Here is a 17,710-nt window from a genome sequence, read left to right as displayed (position 1 = left end):
CGGAGCCCCCGCCCCCGCCGCCGCCTAGGCCTCGTTCCGGGGCGCTCGCAGCCAGTCCGCGGGCCGAGCCGCCACGATGTGGGTCGTGTTGCCGCTGCTCTGCGCGGCCGCGGGGCTCCTGGGACCCCCGGCCTGCGGCGCCACCGACCTCTACGCAAGCTCCTTAGGTACGGGGAGGGGGCACCGCGGGAACAGGGCCTCGCGGGGCCGGCTCGGTCCTCGGAGGGCTGGGGGTGGAGGGGCCCCTGGCTGGGGGAGTGGGGCAGGGCCCTTCCGCGGCGCCGGGACCAGGGCCTCCGCGGGTGGGGACCCGGGAGGGGGGAACTGCGTTACGGAAGGGGTCGGGAGCAGGGGGAGGTCTCGGAGGCCGTCTTGCATGACCAGAGGAGCCGGTGGGCTGGGGGTCCAGGGTCCCACTGGCACAGGCCACTGCCTGGAATGCCAGAGAAGCCTGCGGCCCCCACGCATCCACGCACAGCCTGGGGACTTAGAAGATTTTGATGCCCCCTGCCAAGGTGAGCAGGGGCTTTCCAGGCTTTCTAGCAGCTCCCTGGGGATCCCCAGGGGCTCCTTGAGAGTCCTTCTGTAGAATGGGTTGGCTGGACTGTTGCAGGACCACATGTGCTCTAAGCCCTGAAACCCGAGGGCCTCTCTCCAAGTGCCCGCGGTGTGAGTTTGGGCACCAGGAGTCCCCTTTAGGCGACGGGCGCTGTGCCTGGTCCGGCTGTGCCCTGTTCTTGCACCCCTTCCACTGCTGGGGGTCTAGGAACCTCCCCAGGCCGGAGGCTCTTCCCTGTGGGCCTTCCTCCTTCCCTGCTGCGGCCCACGCTCAGCCCACCACCCCACGCTCTCAGCTCTAAGACCACCTGCCCTACTCACCCGGAGCACAGAGAAGGGTTGTCAGAAAGCAGCCTAGAAACAGGACAAAGGTCACTGAGGCTCAGAAGCTGCTTACTTCTCTCTACTCGTTTGTACAAGAAGGGCCCCCAGTCTTGCAGACCTGGGGGCCGGAGGGGGGCAGCTCCAGGCCGGCCCCAACCTAAGGAAACCCTGGCTGTGTGGGCTGCGCGGGGGAGCCTTGGCACTGAAGCCATCCCAACTCCGGAGCAGGGCTGTCAAGGCCCAGACGGTAAATACTGTAGGCTTCGTGGGCCATACCGTGTGTGCAGCAAGTCCTCACTCCTGCCCTTGAGAGCAGCCAGAGAGAGTACACACATGAACGCACTTGGCTGTGTTCCCACAAACTTCTATGTATGGACGCTGACATTTGAATGCAGATGATTCTCTGGTCTTACAAAATGTTATACGTTTTTTTTCAATCATTTGAAAGTATAAAAATAACATATTTTTCAGTTTGCCATGGTTTGCTGACCCTGTTCTCCATCCTCCCCACACAGCCCCCAGACAGGGCATACATAAACAGACTTCTTCCAGAAGTTGCAGTGGATTTGGAATGGGTCTGCCTGAGGTTGGGGCCCTGGGCTCACCAGCAGATTCTTCTGGCCCAGCCCCAAGAGCACCTCTGGCTTATTCTTCCACTGACCTCCCGTGAATGAGAAATAGTCCAGGCTCGTCATACCTGCTTGTTGCTTTTGAAATATCCCAGAGGTGAAGGCTAGGCAGTTGTCCTGAACTCTGTCCTGCCTGAAGTCCTGCTGGGTTGAGGTCTGTCTTGCTCTGAAGCCATCCGCTGCAGCAGGGCCCCGTAACCAGGACTGGGGATCCTCTGAAACCCTTCGCAGGACTGTACTGGGGAAACGGGCATTTCTTCCCCAGGGAAAATGGCTATAGCTTGGTTCCTAGGATGGATGCGTGACCCACAAAGGGAAATCAGAATACTGAGCAGTGTGATCTCCTGCCTGGGGAGTGGGGGGGAGTCCCTGGAGAAACACAAAGAAATTCCAAGTGACTGTGGGCACAGCGAGGGGATAGCGTCCTCTTTGCCAAAACTGATCCGTGCCTGTCCTTCCTCCTAAATCTGAACATGTGGTTCTAAACACACCAGAGGCAGCAAAAAAGACAGACAGTAGCAAATCTTCAAAACTGTTGTCCATTCTTGAAGGAAACTGAAATTGAAGAAGAGAGGACCTCGCTGGGTTATCAGCTGATGAGGTCTTAGCGCGTCATGTGACTGAGGCATAGGAATTGAGAAACCTTGCTCTAAAGATTGCCTTCCGTCCCGAAGCAATATCAGTAATTAGGGATCTGCTTAGTTAGCAGGATCTCTGAGCCCTGTGACCTATAAAAAAACAAAGACCAGGGGCACCTGGTGGGGCTCCCCGTTCAGTGGGGAGTCTGCTGCTTCCTCTGCCCCTGCCTCTCCCCCCACCCCCGCTAGTGCACGCATGCTCCCTTGTGCTCTCTCTCGCTCTCTCTAATAAATAAATAAAATCTTAAAAAAAAAAAAGACCAGAATTAATGCTGACCCATTAAAAAAAAAAAAGGAAACATTCACCCATGAATCTGTAAGTCCACGAGGGGGTTTAGTTAGTAGAGTCCTGTTGATCTCATTAAGAGATGCATTTCTTTTTTTAAAGATTGATTTATTTTAGAGAGAGAACATGGAGGGGAGGGGCAGAGGGAGAGAGAGAATCCCAAGCCGACTCCACACTGAGCGTGGAGTCTGACATGGGGCTCGATCCCACGACCCAGAGATCAGGACCTGAGCCGAAACCAAGAGTCAGACACTCAACCGACGGAGCCCCCCAGCACCCCAAGTGATGCGTTTATGATACAAATTTACTTTTTGTGTCTGACAATTACTTTTCATCATGTATATTATATTTGAAATAGTTTAATCAGTTCGGGTGTTGATGAGTATTTAATTCAGAATAAGTTCATATAACGTTCAGAGATGTGTGTGAGTCACAAAAAATAAAAATAATTTCAAGGTATACGTTTTGTCCTTGGGGCTGCACGAAAGCATGGCGGGGCTCCCTCGTGTCCGTGTGACTGACGGCAGCTGTCAAGTCAGGTGGTACGCAGAGTCCCTTGGCTCGCTTTAAAAGAAGGATGTGGCAGTCTTATTTTAAAATGACAATATTTGGGGGGTGCCTGGCCGGCTCAGTCAGGAGAACGTGCGACTCTTAATCTCAGGATCATGAGTTCAAGCCCCACGGTGCCTACTTAAAATTAAAAAAAAAATTAAAAATTAAAATGATGGTATTTCCAGTAAGCTGGAATACATCCTCTGTGGCCGTTTAAATTTAGCATGAAATGTTGGATAACTCAAACACATACAAGGGCAGGTACCCAGAGGGTCCTTGTACAAACAGCTGGCCAGCCTGCTTCTGTGACCCGAGTCGTTCCAGAACGCGGTCACAGCGGTTTGTGTTCACGCTGCTGGGGCAGAGAGCACCGCACGCGGCGACGTCCAAGGTCCCTGTTGTCTGTCCCTTGAAGAAAGAATACGCCAAGCCTCGGGGTGGCGGTTTTTTCACTAACTTCGTGTTGAAATACGTCATACAGAGCAGGACGTGAGTCGTTAAAGACACGTTTCAGTGCATCTGCACAAGCTCGGCGCCGTGGTGTGAACAGCGGGCACTGGGGGGCCCCGTCCGCCCCGGGGCGTCCCTGTCCTGACTGTCGGCGGTTTGCTTCGTTGCCGCCACCCCTGCGGGACCCCTTCCGCGCCGTGCACCGGCCGACACCATGTTTGGTGCCTTCAGTGTCGCCTCGGCTCCCGAAATGCCAATCAGCTCTCCAGCACCCTGCTTGGGGGAAGGCTCCGCTTCATGGCCCGGTGCCCGGGCCTCATTTCTTTCTTTCTTTTTTCTTTTTACAGAGAAAGTTCACTTTAAGTCCTGGATGGTACAGGTCAGTGCCCCGCTCTTTCCTGAAGCTTTTCGCCCCTCTGCTGCCTGTTGTCTAGCCCGACTGTGCAGGCTCTGAGACAGTGGGCAAGGATTTTCCCACCCCACACCCCTGGGTCTTTCGGGACGGGGAACTGCCAAAGTGGGAAAGATCCGGTTAGGTCAACATCTCCCAAACAGTTGTCCCCAGTGACGACGGTGGCTGGCAGCCTCTCCAGCCTTGGGATCCGTGTCCGTATCTCGGATTCAAAGACGTCGCATGCTGACTGCAGAACTGATGGGCGCACACTAGTGCACGTGCTTTTGCAAAGGGTGACTTTTGCCGGAGCCCGGAGCCCGCCCCCGCCACGGCGTCCGCGGACAGGCTGCATCTGGCCCGTCTCGTCAGCAGGGCCTCGGGACTTGGGGCAGCTGCGTGGCTTCAGGCTAGCCCCAGGTCCCTGGAGGCCGGGCGTGTGCTCTATAACTTCCTGCCTTTCACAGCCCGGACCCGCGACAGTGGCCTGCCAGCTCTGGCTCCAGAATCGCGCTGGAAGGAAAACCTCCGTCCCTCCTCTTAGAAAACACACTGTCTCCTTCTGGTGAGCTGCGTCTTGTGTCCGTGACTGACCTCTGGTGTGTTTTGTTTTAGCACCAAAAGAAATACAGCTCCGAGGAGTACCAGCACAGGCTGCGGACCTTTGTCGGCAACTGGAGGAAGATAAATGCCCACAACGCTGGGAACCACACGTTTAAAAGTACCGTGGGCTTGCCCTTCCTCCAGGCTCCTCGGGCGGCGCCTCGGAGCTGGGAAGAAAGCAGGGATGACTGAAGGCCCAGCAGGGACTTAGGGTGGAGGGACGGTCCGAGCCCAGGCCCCGAAGCCGTGCTGAGCTGACCTCGGGTTCTCTCTGAGTCACTGGAGCTGGTGGCCCGCTGGGTGGTGGCGGAGTTTGCAGGAGACCGTGTGCAAGCCCCGAGCGCTCCCGCCAGCCGAGGGCCCGAGCCCGATGCCAAGCTGTGCCCAGGGACTGCTGGGTGGCAGGCCGCCTTCAGAAACGGGCTCTGCCCGCGCGCGCGCGCACACACACACACACACACACACACGGCGTCTACACAGAGGCCTCAGAAATGATGGCAGCATCAGCCACACTGCTAACGTGGGCAGCAGGCCTAAGATGGGGAAGCAGCACTCGAATCTTATTTCTGCCCAGCGCTCTGTGTGACCGTGGGGGTCAGTGACCGTGTCTGACGTCCTAGCCGGCTGTCACGGGGGGATGAGAATGCTCCCCCCCCCCGGCGGCTGTGGAGACCTGGGCAGGTGTCTGCACTCCTCACCGGGACACCCGCCACCAATCCAGCGGGGTCTACCCCGCTGGGGGCCCGTCCCCACCACACGCTCGCTGCACCCGCGCTCCCGCCGTGCAGCCCAGACGTGTTCCGAGCCCAGAGACCGTGGACTTCAGAATATTCAGTTATGTGACATTTAAAGCCCATGGGGGCCAGCGGCTGCAGCCGGAAATAGCACGCAGGCTGACCCGGGGTTTCTTGGGGTTTTCTGTTTCCCCCGAGTGCCTAACTGAGCGCCTCTTTCTTTGGGTTTTTTTGTTTTTCCTTCTCTTTTTCAGTGGGGCTGAACCAGTTTTCGGACATGAGCTTCGCTGAAATTAAACGCAAGTACCTTTGGTCGGAGCCTCAGGTAGGTATCGTTCTTCGCAGCCGAATCTGGCTCTTTCCACTCAGACCTTTGGAATAAGTTCGGAGTCTGCTCAGCTTCCAGACTGCACCCCTCCCGGCTTCCGGGGGCCCCAGGTTCTTGGGGAATCAGGCCAAAGCAGCCTCCCAGCGGTTCCTCAGTCCATGCCCCTGGCCTCAGCCACGTGTGCCCCAAACTTAGGGTTGCCGGAGAAAATACAGATGCACAATTGAAACAATTTCAAAAACAAAACTGAATTTCAGATAAAGAACACGTAGCCTTTCAGGGTAAATCCATCGTAAATACCGCACAGGACATACTTAGGCTACAGTTACTCATTTATACGAAGCTAAAACTTAACTAAGTGAACTGTATTCTCATTTGTTAAATCTGGCTCCCTGGTCCTCACCGCCCCCCCGCCGCCCGTTGGAGCTCCCAGAGGGACAGGTCATCTGGCATTTGGACCCAGCAAGTGGGGGCACGATGGTTCTTAGAGCTACAGTCTTTTTCATGCTGTCTTGGTGATTCTGTTTTAATTGCACACTTTTCTATCAAAAAAGATTTTTGTTCCCCCTGAAAGAATTGTATCTGGTCCTTCCAGAATTGCTCAGCCACCAAAGGTAACTACCTTCGGGGGACTGGTCCCTACCCGCCCTTCGTGGACTGGAGGAAGAAAGGAAAGTTTGTGTCACCGGTGAAAAATCAGGTACGGGCGGCCACCCCCATCCTTTCCCTGCAAAACAGCCACATTCGCAGACAATGCACCAGGAAGAGAAACTCAAAAGAATAATCCCCAAACTGTGGCAAGTGTATCCCTGGGAGGTTACTAGGTCCGTGGTCCGCTCTGGAGGAAGAAGGAGCCCCTCTCTATTGGACTGCAGCTCACCTGCACCCCCAGGCCGGATTTCCCCACTGGCCCTAGGTCTCAGGGTCACCAGAAATGTCATATTCTCCGTGCTCTTCAGAGATGGGACACCAGGCCCCCCACTCTGCAAGGCCCGGCCCAGCCCCTCCCGCCGGCCGGTTCCCTCCGGGTGGCGGCACGTGCTCTGTGAGCAGTGACGCCAGCCTTTCAGACGCGCTCTGGCTGTGGGGAACAGTCTGTGTCCCGCATTCTGCACCCACAAAGCCGCGGACCAAGTGGCTGGCTCTGTTCTGGACAGTCTGAGCCTGCCCCCGGCTGCCCCCTCTCTGCCCACCATGTGCCTCCCCTAGAAGTCAGTGCAGTGGCCTTCTCCAGGACGCCATCCTCTCACCTCCAGAAAATGCGAGGTGAAAGTTACCCTCCTGGAAACACTGGCCTCCTCGTTGAAAGTCTCCCCAAGAAACGTGTTCTCCTTGTCCTTCAAGCCGGGGGGGCACAGCGCCCTATCCTCCCAGGCTTGGGATTCCTGGAAACCGCGAGAGATCTGGACGTTTACACCAGCACCCAGGAGCCCGAGTGGATCTCCCCTCCGGGCATCAGGGGCAGAATAAAGCCTCCCTCCCCCCACCACCCAGACGCAGTTTTTAGACCATCTAAGAATCCCAGGACAGTTTTTTAAGATTTTATTTGAGAGAGAGGGAGAGAGAATCCTAAGCAGATTCCCACTGAGCAGGGAGCCCAACGCGGGGATTGATCTCACAACCCTGAGATCATGACCTGAACCAAAATCCAGAGTCTGCCACATAATCGACCGAGCCACCCAGGCGCCCCAAGAATCCCATGACAATTTAAAGCAGCGGGTTTTCAGTGTGGAAGCCTTAATGTGCTCACTGGGGGGCAGGTAGGCAGGGATGCCCATCAGGAATGTTCCAGGCCTCGTGCAGACTGTTCCCGGGCCGTCAGGCAAGACTGGGGCACCGGGTGCGGGGGCTGGGCAGAGGGTCACCCATAGGCGTGGGTGGCATCTTGCCGTGGCCAGCCACGCGAATGCAGACACAGCGGCAGGACCTAACGTTAGCTCGGCAGCCCCTCGAGGGCTTCTCACTTCCCAGAGGAGCAAATGAGGGTGAGGGGCTGGCCCGGCGTCGAGGTGGACGGGGGACACGGGACTCTGGGGCAGGTCTCTGCTCTCAGTCCAGCGCCCAAGGCTCAGCCTGCTGTGCTGCCTTCAGCTGAGCCAGGCTCGCCCCTTGACCAGCCAGAGACGCTCACGCAGGGTTGTCCCCATACTGACAGAAGGATGTGGGATGGAGAGACCAGGAGGGAGGCCAGCAAGCCGAGGACTGACCTCCTGAGGGCAGGGAAGGTGGTGGGTGGTGAGAGGGATTCGGGAGGAAGATGAGCCGGCAGGACCACATCTGCACCTCTTACGGCCCCGGGAGGCAGGTGCGCGGCCCCATTTTCCAGATGACAGAGCAGAGATTGAGAGCCGGGAGGTGACCCCTTGGCTCGCACAGCTGGCACGTGGCAGAGCCGTGGCTGGAACCGGGCGCCCAACCCTCACGTCTTGAGGTGGCCCGTGGCTGTGGCAGGTGGTGGGCAGGCGAGGTGGGGCAGGCCTGGCAGAGGCAGGTGTCTGGGCCCAGATGGAGGTCAGGGCTGGCACAGGGTTTGAGGAGTTGCTAGTAGAATTGCTAGGACTGCGTGGAATGAGGTTGGAGGGGGAGCCGTGGCAGAGAAGGTTCTGGAAACAAGACTTGAGTGAGTCCTTCTGAGAAACGTTGGGCAGAAGAGGAGCCAGCATAAAATTCGGACGCAGAAGGAAAGCCTGCAGCCCACGGAATGGGGGCCCCTCACAGGGCCGTGGGCTTGGTCCGCGAGGGGCTGGGACTGGGAGGGCGCTGGCGGGCGCTGGTGAGGCAGGTCACCTCAGCTGTAATGAGGACCCTGGCCACAGAGCCCACGAGGGTCAGCGTGGACGGGAGCCTGGGGTTCTCCTGGGCCTGCGTCCTGGTGTCCCCGTGACCGATCCCCGACCCCGGCCTCTAGGGCGGCTGTGGCAGCTGCTGGACCTTCTCCACCACGGGGGCCCTGGAGTCTGCCATCGCCATCAAAACTGGGAAGCTGCTGTCTTTGGTAAGCAGTCTGCCCCTGGGGTCACCTGCTGAGATCACAGCTTTGCCCCGAGGCCTGACAGGGTGGGCCCTTGGGCTCCTTGAGGGCTTCCGGTGGGGATGATGTTTCGGCCAGACATCAGACACCCCAGCCTCGTGGACATACGGCCTGTGAAACTGGACGCACATTTTCCTAGACAGGAGTGAGGCTTGTTGAGGAGACAGCCAAGAGCTCGTCCCTGGGTGGGTCCAGCGGGCCCTTGTTTTGGCACCCAGGCCTTGAGAGATGTGTCCCCCCGGACTGCCCCTGCCAGCCTCCCCCAGAGAAGGGCCAGGGCCTGTGTGTCCAGCCACTGACCCCAGAGCAAGGGATGAGGGCAGGTGGGGGCCGTGAGGGGAGGCGGGCAGGGTCTCCAGCTGGGCCTGTCCGCCGCTGCCCCCACCTGCCACCAGGGCAAACCTCCCCCGTGCACACGGATGGCGGCACTTGATAAGCAGACCGCCCACGCCCTCACCCACAGGCGGGGCTGCCGCCGAGCCCCTCCTGCCATGTGCCGGCTGCTGGGCCCGCCTTGAGGCCTTGCCCTCTAGGCATCTTGACCCGGAGCTGATGGGCCCAGGTGTGTGCCCGCACGGACGGCTCGGCGCCCAGTCCCCACTCACCGCGTCTGTGCGCTCCTGCAGGCAGAGCAGCAGCTGGTGGACTGCGCCCAGGACTTCAACAACCATGGCTGCCAAGGGTACGTCCCTGACCCGGGGGGTGCCGGAGCCCCTCTCCTTCCCCACCGATCGCTTCTGTCCAGTCTAGCCCCAGACCCCCCCCCTTGCTGCCCCAGCCCACCATCACGTGCCTGGGGTCCCTTGGCCAGAACGGGGCAGCGCTGTGGTCCCGAACCCCGCCCTCCCTCCACGGTGTCCCCCAGCCCTCACCGCAGTGCACGTGGCCTCGTCAGCCCCCAAGGCCAGCGGCCAGAGCCACACACAGGTGCCTGGCCAGCCTTTCCGCTTGCTGGACATTCTAAGCAGCCCAGCTTGGCCGGCTGTGAGGGACCCTTGTACAAAAGCGGTGAAGTGTTCGTGCCCGAAGGCTGTGTCTTTAGAGGGCCTTCCTAAAACGGTGTCGGGGACTTACGTGCTCATGTGTCTGGAGTCCATGGGGGCTGTCCTGGCACATGCGTGCGTCCGGCCCACCCCTAGTACCCAGCCCTTCTTCCCCCCGTGGCCCAGTCCTAGGAAGGGACGTCCTCGGGCTCCACCAGCTCTGGCAGCAGCCGACCCCATTTACCACAGGCTCCGTGAGCACCTGCCGTGTAGCTGGGCCCTGGGTACGGGACGCCCTGACTGGAAACAGCGCACCGTGGGTCAGGGGTGCCAGGCGGCTGGAGCGGGAGGGCCGGGCTGGGGGTGCGGCGCTGTGGTTGGACGGCCATGAGTGGTCCCAGGCAAGCCGTTCAACCTTTCTGACCCCCAAGACAGGACGGCATCGGCCCCACAGGGTGCACGTGAGGGTTCGGCAGTCATGTTTGCCGAGCGCCTGCCAGTGGGGGCTCAGTGGGCATGGTGATGGCGAATACCTGGCCCTGGGCGGGTCCCTTCTGCTCTCCTGAAGAGGGGCCTGGCCCCGGGTCCCTGAGACCTCCCTGACGCACATGTGGACGTCCGTGGACTCCAGGCATGTCTCCGGGTCTGTTGAGTGCGGTCCTGGGGCCAGGCAGGTGGGGCGGCTCCGCTAGCCCCTCTCAGACCCCGGAGAGGTGCTCTGCCCTCGTGCCGCAGCCCCGGTCAAGGCTTCCAGCCCCTGCGGGTGTCCCTTCCAGGGGCCGGTGCAGGTGGGCATCTCTGCGTGTACTTCTTGCAGGGGCCTCCCCAGCCAGGCCTTCGAGTACATCCGGTACAACAGGGGCATCATGGGTGAAGACAGCTACCCCTACAAGGGCCAGGTAATCCTGCACAGCCGCGGCTTCACAGTCTCGGCCTGCGGGGCTGCCCAGCGCCGTCCACCCCAGCCTCGGGGAGCACAGTCTTCCCCAGCCCCCTGAGCTGCAGCATGGTCCCTCCCGCCAGAATCGTCTACACTTGCCGAGTTCATCCCTCCACCTCCTCGGCTTGCCCGAGCCCACCGCCCTCACCAGACCCGCGGCCTCCCCGCCGTCTCTGGCAGCCCTGCCACCGCCCCCCGCCCACCTGCGGCTCCCATTCTCCCAGGTCCTCTCCCGCTGAGTGCACTGGGCACCAGCCTCCGCTGCCCTTCCCGCCCATCAGCACTGCCCCTCGGTCACTCTTGCACGGACCGCACTCTCGAGCACCTGCATCCTCTCTGCCCCGGGCCTGCCACCGCCTCACCCCGGCCCGTCCACGGCCCCCGTCTTTCCCCCCAAACCTATGGCTCCACTGATATTTCCCCTCACTGAAGAGCCACACCAGCCTCCCCAAAACCTGCTGGCCACTGGCGGGCTGACCACCCCAGACCCTCACTTGAGTTCTGCCTGCCAGCCATTGGAAGCCCCACACCTGCTCCTTTGGTCCGTCCATGACCTTGTCTTCTTCGTCCAGCTCTCCCAGGACAGCCAGGGGGTCTCCCAGACCTCACTCTGACCACGCACCTGCCTTGTATGGCCCCTCGTAAACCCTGGGCTCCGGGCCAGCCGCTTGCTAGCCCTGAACACCACATCGTGCCCCCACCTTCTCTCCTGTCTCGGGAGTGCCTGCTCTCCCCTCCACGTGACCTGGCTCTGCGAGCGTCTGTGCACGGAGACAGACGAGCGCTCCCCTCCCCCGCCAGGCAGGCCCCTGCTCACCTGCTGTTCTCCCCAGGTCCCCCAGGATCCTGCAAGCCCACCTCCGCAAAAGCCAGCACTGGGCCGTGTCGTCCCTGTGAGCTCCTTGAGAACAAGGATGCCTCTGACCCCTCTTGAGTGACCCCATCGCCCAGCCCGGGCACTCAGAGCTTTAGCTCCGCAGACGTTACCGGACGGCACAGGGGAGGCCTGAGGTCTCCGCCCGGGGCCACGCCTCCCTGACCCACGCTCCACCCCCTCTGCTCCCCTGAACAGGATGGTGACTGCAAGTTCCAGCCCAGCAAGGCCATCGCTTTCGTGAAGGATGTGGCCAACATCACGATCGTGAGTAGCGATCTTTCTCTCCGATGGGCAGGGTGTTCCCAAGGAGCCCAGTGTCCACTGCTGTCGGATGGCCAGTGGGCGCAGCAGGGCAGCCTCCCCTGGCGGCAGAGCGCTGGGACTAGAAAGTCTCGATGATCGTGGCATCCCAGGCGCGGTGGCGGCGGGAGGGACAGAGTGTGGGACGAGCATCAGGCCCTCGGGCTCTGACCTGGGTCTGGGCCGGGCGCCAGTGTGGTCTGTCAGGGACTGAATGAGCCAGTCCACCAGCACCTATCGCACGGTGGGGTGTCCCTGGGAAGACAGATGGCCCAGAGGCCAGAGCAGCGAAGGGGAGGGAGGTCACGGGGGAGCCAGGGTTTCAGAAGAGGACCCACAAGCCAAATAAAAAACCCAAAGGAGTCTGGCCGTTCCGCACAACCCCAGCACCTGCTGTGGGGAGGGGGCAGCCCGACCCTCGGTGGCTGTTTGGTCCGACACAGCCTTCTCCCCCTTCCGTCCGGACACGCACGCACCCCGGGTGCCCATTCCTGCCTCGGGGCAAAGGGCCGTATTTGGGAGGGGGCAGAGCGGTGACGGAGGCCGTGTCCGCAGAACGACGAGCAGGCGATGGTGGAAGCCGTGGCCCTGTTCAACCCCGTGAGCTTCGCCTTCGAGGTCACCGGCGACTTCATGATGTACAGGAAAGGCGTCTACTCCAGGCGAGCCGGGGTCCCCGCAGGGACAGGGGCCGGGCGGCGTCCCCGTGCTGGCAGGGCTGGCCCTCCGCACACCCTGAGCTGACCCTGCGGCTGTCTGGCCAGGCGAGGACAGGGGAGGGCAGACCCAGACCGCGAGGCCGCAGTCGCCTCCAGTTCCGAAAATCCAGGTCCGAGTGGGAGGTGTGAGAGCGGGAGGACGGGGGAGCTGCTCTCAGGATCCAGGGCTGGGGGCTTCCCCGCCGCGCTTGCCTCACCCTTGCCCCCAGCCACGCGCCTGTCCCGCACGATGAGCGGGCCCCCAGGTCCCAGGCCCGTCCTGCCCTCTCAAGCCGCGGCCCGTGGAGACCTCAGACCCAGTATGTGTCCTCCCCTCTGCGCTGCCCAGAAACACACGCTCACCCGTGTGTCCTCGTGCGGCCCCCACCAGTCCGTCCTCCGCGCGGAGCCGGAGTCCGCCTCGTGGAGCGCTTTCTGCCGCTCCAGCGGCCCCTGCCCCTCAGGGTCCAGGGTCAGCTGGGCTGGGGGACCCTGGTGATCTGGGTCTTCTTTCTCTGAGCCCATTTCCCAGGGAAACAGCTCCATGCTCCCCATTCGGCCCGCTGCCTGTTGCAGCCACACAGGGGCCTTCCCAAGGACCCCCATCCCCACTGGGCTGACCCCCTCCTCGGGGCGCCTCAGCCCTCGGGGGGCCCCACAGCGGTGGCCTCCGCCAGTCTGCTCCCTGCCAGACGCAGCTCCCCAGACACGCGGTCGTGCACCCATGGAACGGAGCCAATTCCCCGCCTACGTGCCTGTAGTCGCCTGAGCTGGGAAACGGCGCTTCAGAGCCTCGAGGACCTCCGTCCGACGGGGCTGAGCCGTCTGGATGCACTCCTCCTTCCTCTGTGTTCCAACCCTTTTTTATTTTCCGTTTCCAGCACTTCCTGTCATAAAACTCCGGATAAAGTAAACCACGCGGTCCTGGCCGTCGGGTACGGAGAACAAAATGGGGTACCCTACTGGATCGTGAAGAACTCTTGGGGTCCCCAGTGGGGGATGCACGGGTAAGCAGCTTCCAGGTCCCGTGCCAGGGGAGGGACATCATTGCTCGGGTCAGGGGGACTGGGAGGTCTCCTCCCCCTCACATATGTGGCCGTGGGCTGGTCAGCCGGGCCCCAGCAGAGGAGCCTGAGGCTTAACCCCCACACCCAAGACACGCCCGTGCAACCCTGTCCTGGGCCCCACATCCGAACAGTTGTGTGTCAGGAATGGGGGTCTGTTGTCCCAGTAGGATCTGTGGGCGGAACCAGACCTGCTCAGCACAGAGCCAGCCCTGCCAGGACCGAACCAGCGGCTGGGAGGGCAGGTCGAGAGACATCTGGGCCGCAAGCTTACCCCTGACCCTTCACAGCCCCTTCCAGGGGCAAGGGGCTGGAACCGAGAGCCCCAGCTGCACACCCTGACGGGGCTCTGTCATGTCTGCCGTCAGACCCTGTGTTCTCAGGGGGCCCGGTGATGAGTACGTCACTGAGTGAGGGCCTAGCAGGGGCTGAGAAGGAGCCCTGGTAAACTGTGGGGACACTGGGAGCAGACACAATACGGCAGCCAATGGGAGGGAAGGGAAAGTTGTTCAGAATCAGGTCAGGGGTTTCCTGGCAATAACATAACCCTGGGGTCAGACCTCGGGGAGCGGTACAGAACATTCCAGAAAGGGCAGTGGTGAGGAAGCCCCAGCCAGGCCCCAGCTTGCTCTGTCTGCCCAGGTACTTCCTCATCGAGCGCGGGAAGAACATGTGTGGCCTGGCGGCGTGCGCGTCCTACCCCATCCCCCTGGTGTGAGCAGGGGCGCCGCGGCCGGCGAGCTGGGACTGGCGGTGCAAGTCCTGCCCTGCAGGAAGAGGGGCCCTGGCCCCGTGCTGGGCCTGGAGGCCGTGGGAAAATGAGGAAGAAGAGCCGTCCCCCTCCCCCGAGCAACAAGCCTACCCACGTCTTCCAAGGCAAAGGAGGCAGCAGCTGTGTGCCTCAGACATTCCTTTTAACCACAGTGCCCTTTACTCCCCACAAGCGCTGCCTCCCACGTGCGGAGAGTGCCCAGGACTGCTTTTTCTGTGATCTTTATCCAATAAACATGCGGTGAACCCCTCCCCAGACCAAGCCTGTGTGTGTGCTGGGACCTCACCGGACACAGGCCTGGTCCGTCCTGCAGGCTCCTGTCCCCCCAGGAAGGAGGCATCCAGGGGCTGCTGGCTGGGAGGATGGTGTGGGCACAGGGGTCACTGCCCACCCCGAGGGATGCCCAGGAGGAGGAGTGGGCTGAAGTGGAGACCTTGGTGGGTTGTGCCCCATCGGCGGCGGGCAGGGGGGCGGGGAGGGCCGGGGGAAACCTGTTAGGCTCGGCAGAGTCAGGATTCAGACCCAGACATCAGCCTGGAAGCCTGGGCTTGCCTGTGTGGTCTCCAGACCCACACGCCAGCCCTCGTCCCCTCTCTCCTGAGAACTCTGGGTGTCCGTTCAGAAGGCGGCCCCAGGATTGCGGCCACGTCCTGCGGCGTCCGGGCCGTCGGAGCAGGGTCCACGGGCCGAGCTGGGGCTCTGCTCTTTGCCCTACAGTGCACAGTTCCCTTAAGGTGATGGCTCTCATGTCGTTTGGGCTGCCTGGTCAGCTAAAGGCTTGACAACGCTTGGTGGGGGGGGGATGTGGTTTTTGGATAAGGTTCATCTAGAAAATAACTGTATGGTTTTAATCTATTAGAAAATTCCAGTAACATGAGATGCTGCCACCACAAGACAAAGAATTGTGAAACACAAGCATATTTCCTTAATACAGTAGGGCCCTAGACCCATGGTCACTGGCATTAAGGGTGGACACGTGACAAACAGGTCCAAGACCAGCGCTGCTGCTTAACATCAATCTGGAAGGTCTGGCCACTTCAGTAAGGGAATCGACCAAATGAATGTCTGCAGGTGGTATGACAACGTGGCTTAAAAACATCCAAGAGAGTTTACGTAAAAACTCAGAATAAACAGCTCAGAGAGTAGCTGGTTACCAGACACAGAAGACACACACTCAACAAAACCCAGAAGAAAAACATGTCCATGACAGCAACAAAACAAGTGGCCAGGAGTCACCATCAGAAAAATACACGTCTACGTACCAAGAAAATGACAAAATTATTAAAAGCAAAAGCAAGGCTTGAACAAAGTGAGCAGCACGCCATCTTCTTGAGGGGGAGACCAACACCACCGAGTCGACTCTCGCCCGAAGTACAAACACGGGTTTGGTACATTTCCAAATAAAACGTCAATAAAGTTGTTTGATATTTTTCTATTTGAGGGAAAACAAGGCCAAGATGGTTAAGAAGACTTTATAAGTAAGTGATGGGAATGGATGTCGGCCCTTGAAAGTTACCCAGCTAAGAACGGACAGATCAATCACCCCAGGTCCACAAAATGAGAATTCAGGACTAAGTAGCAGGTGGACAAATTAACCTTTACTACTCAATAAAAGGTGCTAGGAAATTGGGTAACTATTTGGAACAACAATTTAACCTAAATCTTCACCCACCCACACTTTTTAAAATAAACTTTTAAATTCTGTAAGCATTTCAGATTTACAGAATTATTATGAAGACAGTATAGAGAGTTTCCATGTATCTCACACCCAGTTTTCTCTGTCGCTGTCTTGGTATGGTGTATTTATCAAAATTAATGAACCAATATAGAACACTATTAATAATCATGAAGTCATTCATTTTTTTGAAAAACATTCTGGATGAGGTTTCAGAGAAATCCAAATTACCACAAGAAATCAAATAGCCATTTCAAAATGTCCACGCTCATTACAGACTATGGGCTTGGGTGTGGCCACGACCTCTGGGTCTCAGGGCAGACGTGCCCCCAAAAGCACAGGCTGTGTGCTGCCCTCGAACCCAGAGGTGATTATGGATCTCCTGTAAAAGGGGCCACAGAGGTCAATTCCCAGTGTTTCACTCAGTGACCAAACACCTGCCAGTGTCAGCTATGAACAGCTACCCGGCTGTGCCAGGCACCGGGGAGGGCGCAAGGATGCTGTCGACGTCCTGCATGGGCACGCCTGCTGTGAAACAGGAGGAAAGGCCTGTCATTTGTTGGGGTCACCATCACCCACCCCTCCATAACAGGCCTGGCACCGGGCCCTGGAGGTCTGAGTTCATGGGACACCTCTTTGGCCCCAAGGAGCCCCCACACTGGGGATAAAGACAATAAAGGAAAAAGCAAAAACAACCAAACAGACAAGAACAGTGAAAGTCAGAAAGTTCAAGACATTACAAGAAAAAACTCCAGAGCGATGGTCTTTATCGTTGTAGATGCAAAAATCCTCAGCAAGATACTGAATGCAAACAAAATCCAGCAACGTATGAAAAGGATTCTATATCACGAGCAAAGTGGGGTTCATCCCAGGAATAAATGGTTGGCTCACCATATGGAAATCAATAAAATACACCATATCAATAAAGGACAAAAACTGTGTTATCCTCTCTATAGACAGAAAAAGCATTTTTTAAAAATCTGATACCCTTTTCATGACAAAGGCACTCAACAAACTAGTAATGGAAGGGACCTTCCTCACCCGGACTGGGGCATCCACGAAAACCCCACAGCTAACACCACACTTAATAATGAAAGATGAAAGCTTTCCCTCCTAAGGTCAGGCATAAGACAAGGCTGTCTGTCCTCAGCCTCTCTTCTATCTTGTCCGGGAGGTTCTAGACAGTGCAGTTAGGCAAGAGAGAGACGTCACAGCACCAGACTGGAGACGGGGGAGTACACAACCTCTATTCGCAGATGACATGATCCTGTATGCAGAAAATCCTCAGGAACACACACACACACCCCAAAAAAACTGTTGGTGTCAGTAAATTACTTTGGCAGTGTTGCAGGATACAAGATAAACATACAAAACCAACTGTATTTCTGTACACGAGCAACAGACAACACAACTTACAACAGAATCAGCAAGAATAAAAAACTTAGGAAGAATTTAACAAAAGATGTGTAAGACTTATACCCTGGAAACTGTAAAATGTTATCAAAAGAAATTAAGATCTAAATAAGTGGAACAACATCTCATGTTTGTGGGTTACAATTAACATTGTAAGATGGCAGTACTCCCCAAACTGGGCTACAAACACAGTCCCTCCTAGAATCCCAGCTGGCTTCTTTGCAGAAGTAGACAAGCTGACCCTAGAACTCATATGGAAATGCGGGAGACCCTGAGCAGCCAAAACAATCTGGGAAAGGAAAAACAAAGCTGGGGGACTCACACTTCCCACTCAAAACTCACTACAAAGCTACGATGGTGAAGAGATGGTGGTACGGACATAAGGACAGACGTACAGATCAATAGGATGGAATTGAGAGGCCAGAAGGAATCCTCCATTTATGGTTGATTTTTTTTTTTTAATT

At 58.3% G+C, this 17,710-nt stretch overlaps 1 protein-coding gene across 1 annotated transcript; it reads left to right on the top strand.

Annotated features, from left to right (window-relative positions):
- Positions 1-17: 17 nt before the first annotated feature.
- Positions 18-14,415, top strand: CTSH (cathepsin H). The gene is made up of 12 exons (XM_034667782.1): positions 18-167; positions 3,785-3,816; positions 4,444-4,549; positions 5,420-5,490; positions 6,089-6,193; positions 8,402-8,488; positions 9,151-9,206; positions 10,325-10,406; positions 11,520-11,588; positions 12,180-12,286; positions 13,204-13,329; positions 14,029-14,415. Exons 1-12 carry the CDS (start codon positions 77-79, stop codon positions 14,102-14,104), a joined length of 1,008 nt encoding a protein of 335 aa, XP_034523673.1. The 5' UTR covers positions 18-76; the 3' UTR covers positions 14,105-14,415.
- Positions 14,416-17,710: the final 3,295 nt, after the last annotated feature.

The sequence above is a fragment of the Ailuropoda melanoleuca genome, chromosome 9 (assembly GCF_002007445.2).
Source record: "Ailuropoda melanoleuca isolate Jingjing chromosome 9, ASM200744v2, whole genome shotgun sequence".
Lineage (NCBI taxonomy): Eukaryota > Metazoa > Chordata > Mammalia > Carnivora > Ursidae > Ailuropoda > Ailuropoda melanoleuca.
Note: the sequence above shows the minus strand (reverse complement) of the source record. Positions and strands in the feature narration are given on the sequence as shown.

Bases quoted from the DNA above. Each gene is read 5' to 3' on its own strand.
- CTSH (XM_034667782.1), top strand. From the start codon at position 77: ATGTGGGTCGTGTTGCCGCTGCTCTGCGCGGCCGCGGGGCTCCTGGGA. The intron at 168-3,784 runs GTACGGGGAGGG...TTCTTTTTACAG, and splicing joins CCTCTACGCAAGCTCCTTAG to AGAAAGTTCACTTTAAGTCC. The intron at 9,207-10,324 runs GTACGTCCCTGA...TACTTCTTGCAG, and splicing joins AACAACCATGGCTGCCAAGG to GGGCCTCCCCAGCCAGGCCT.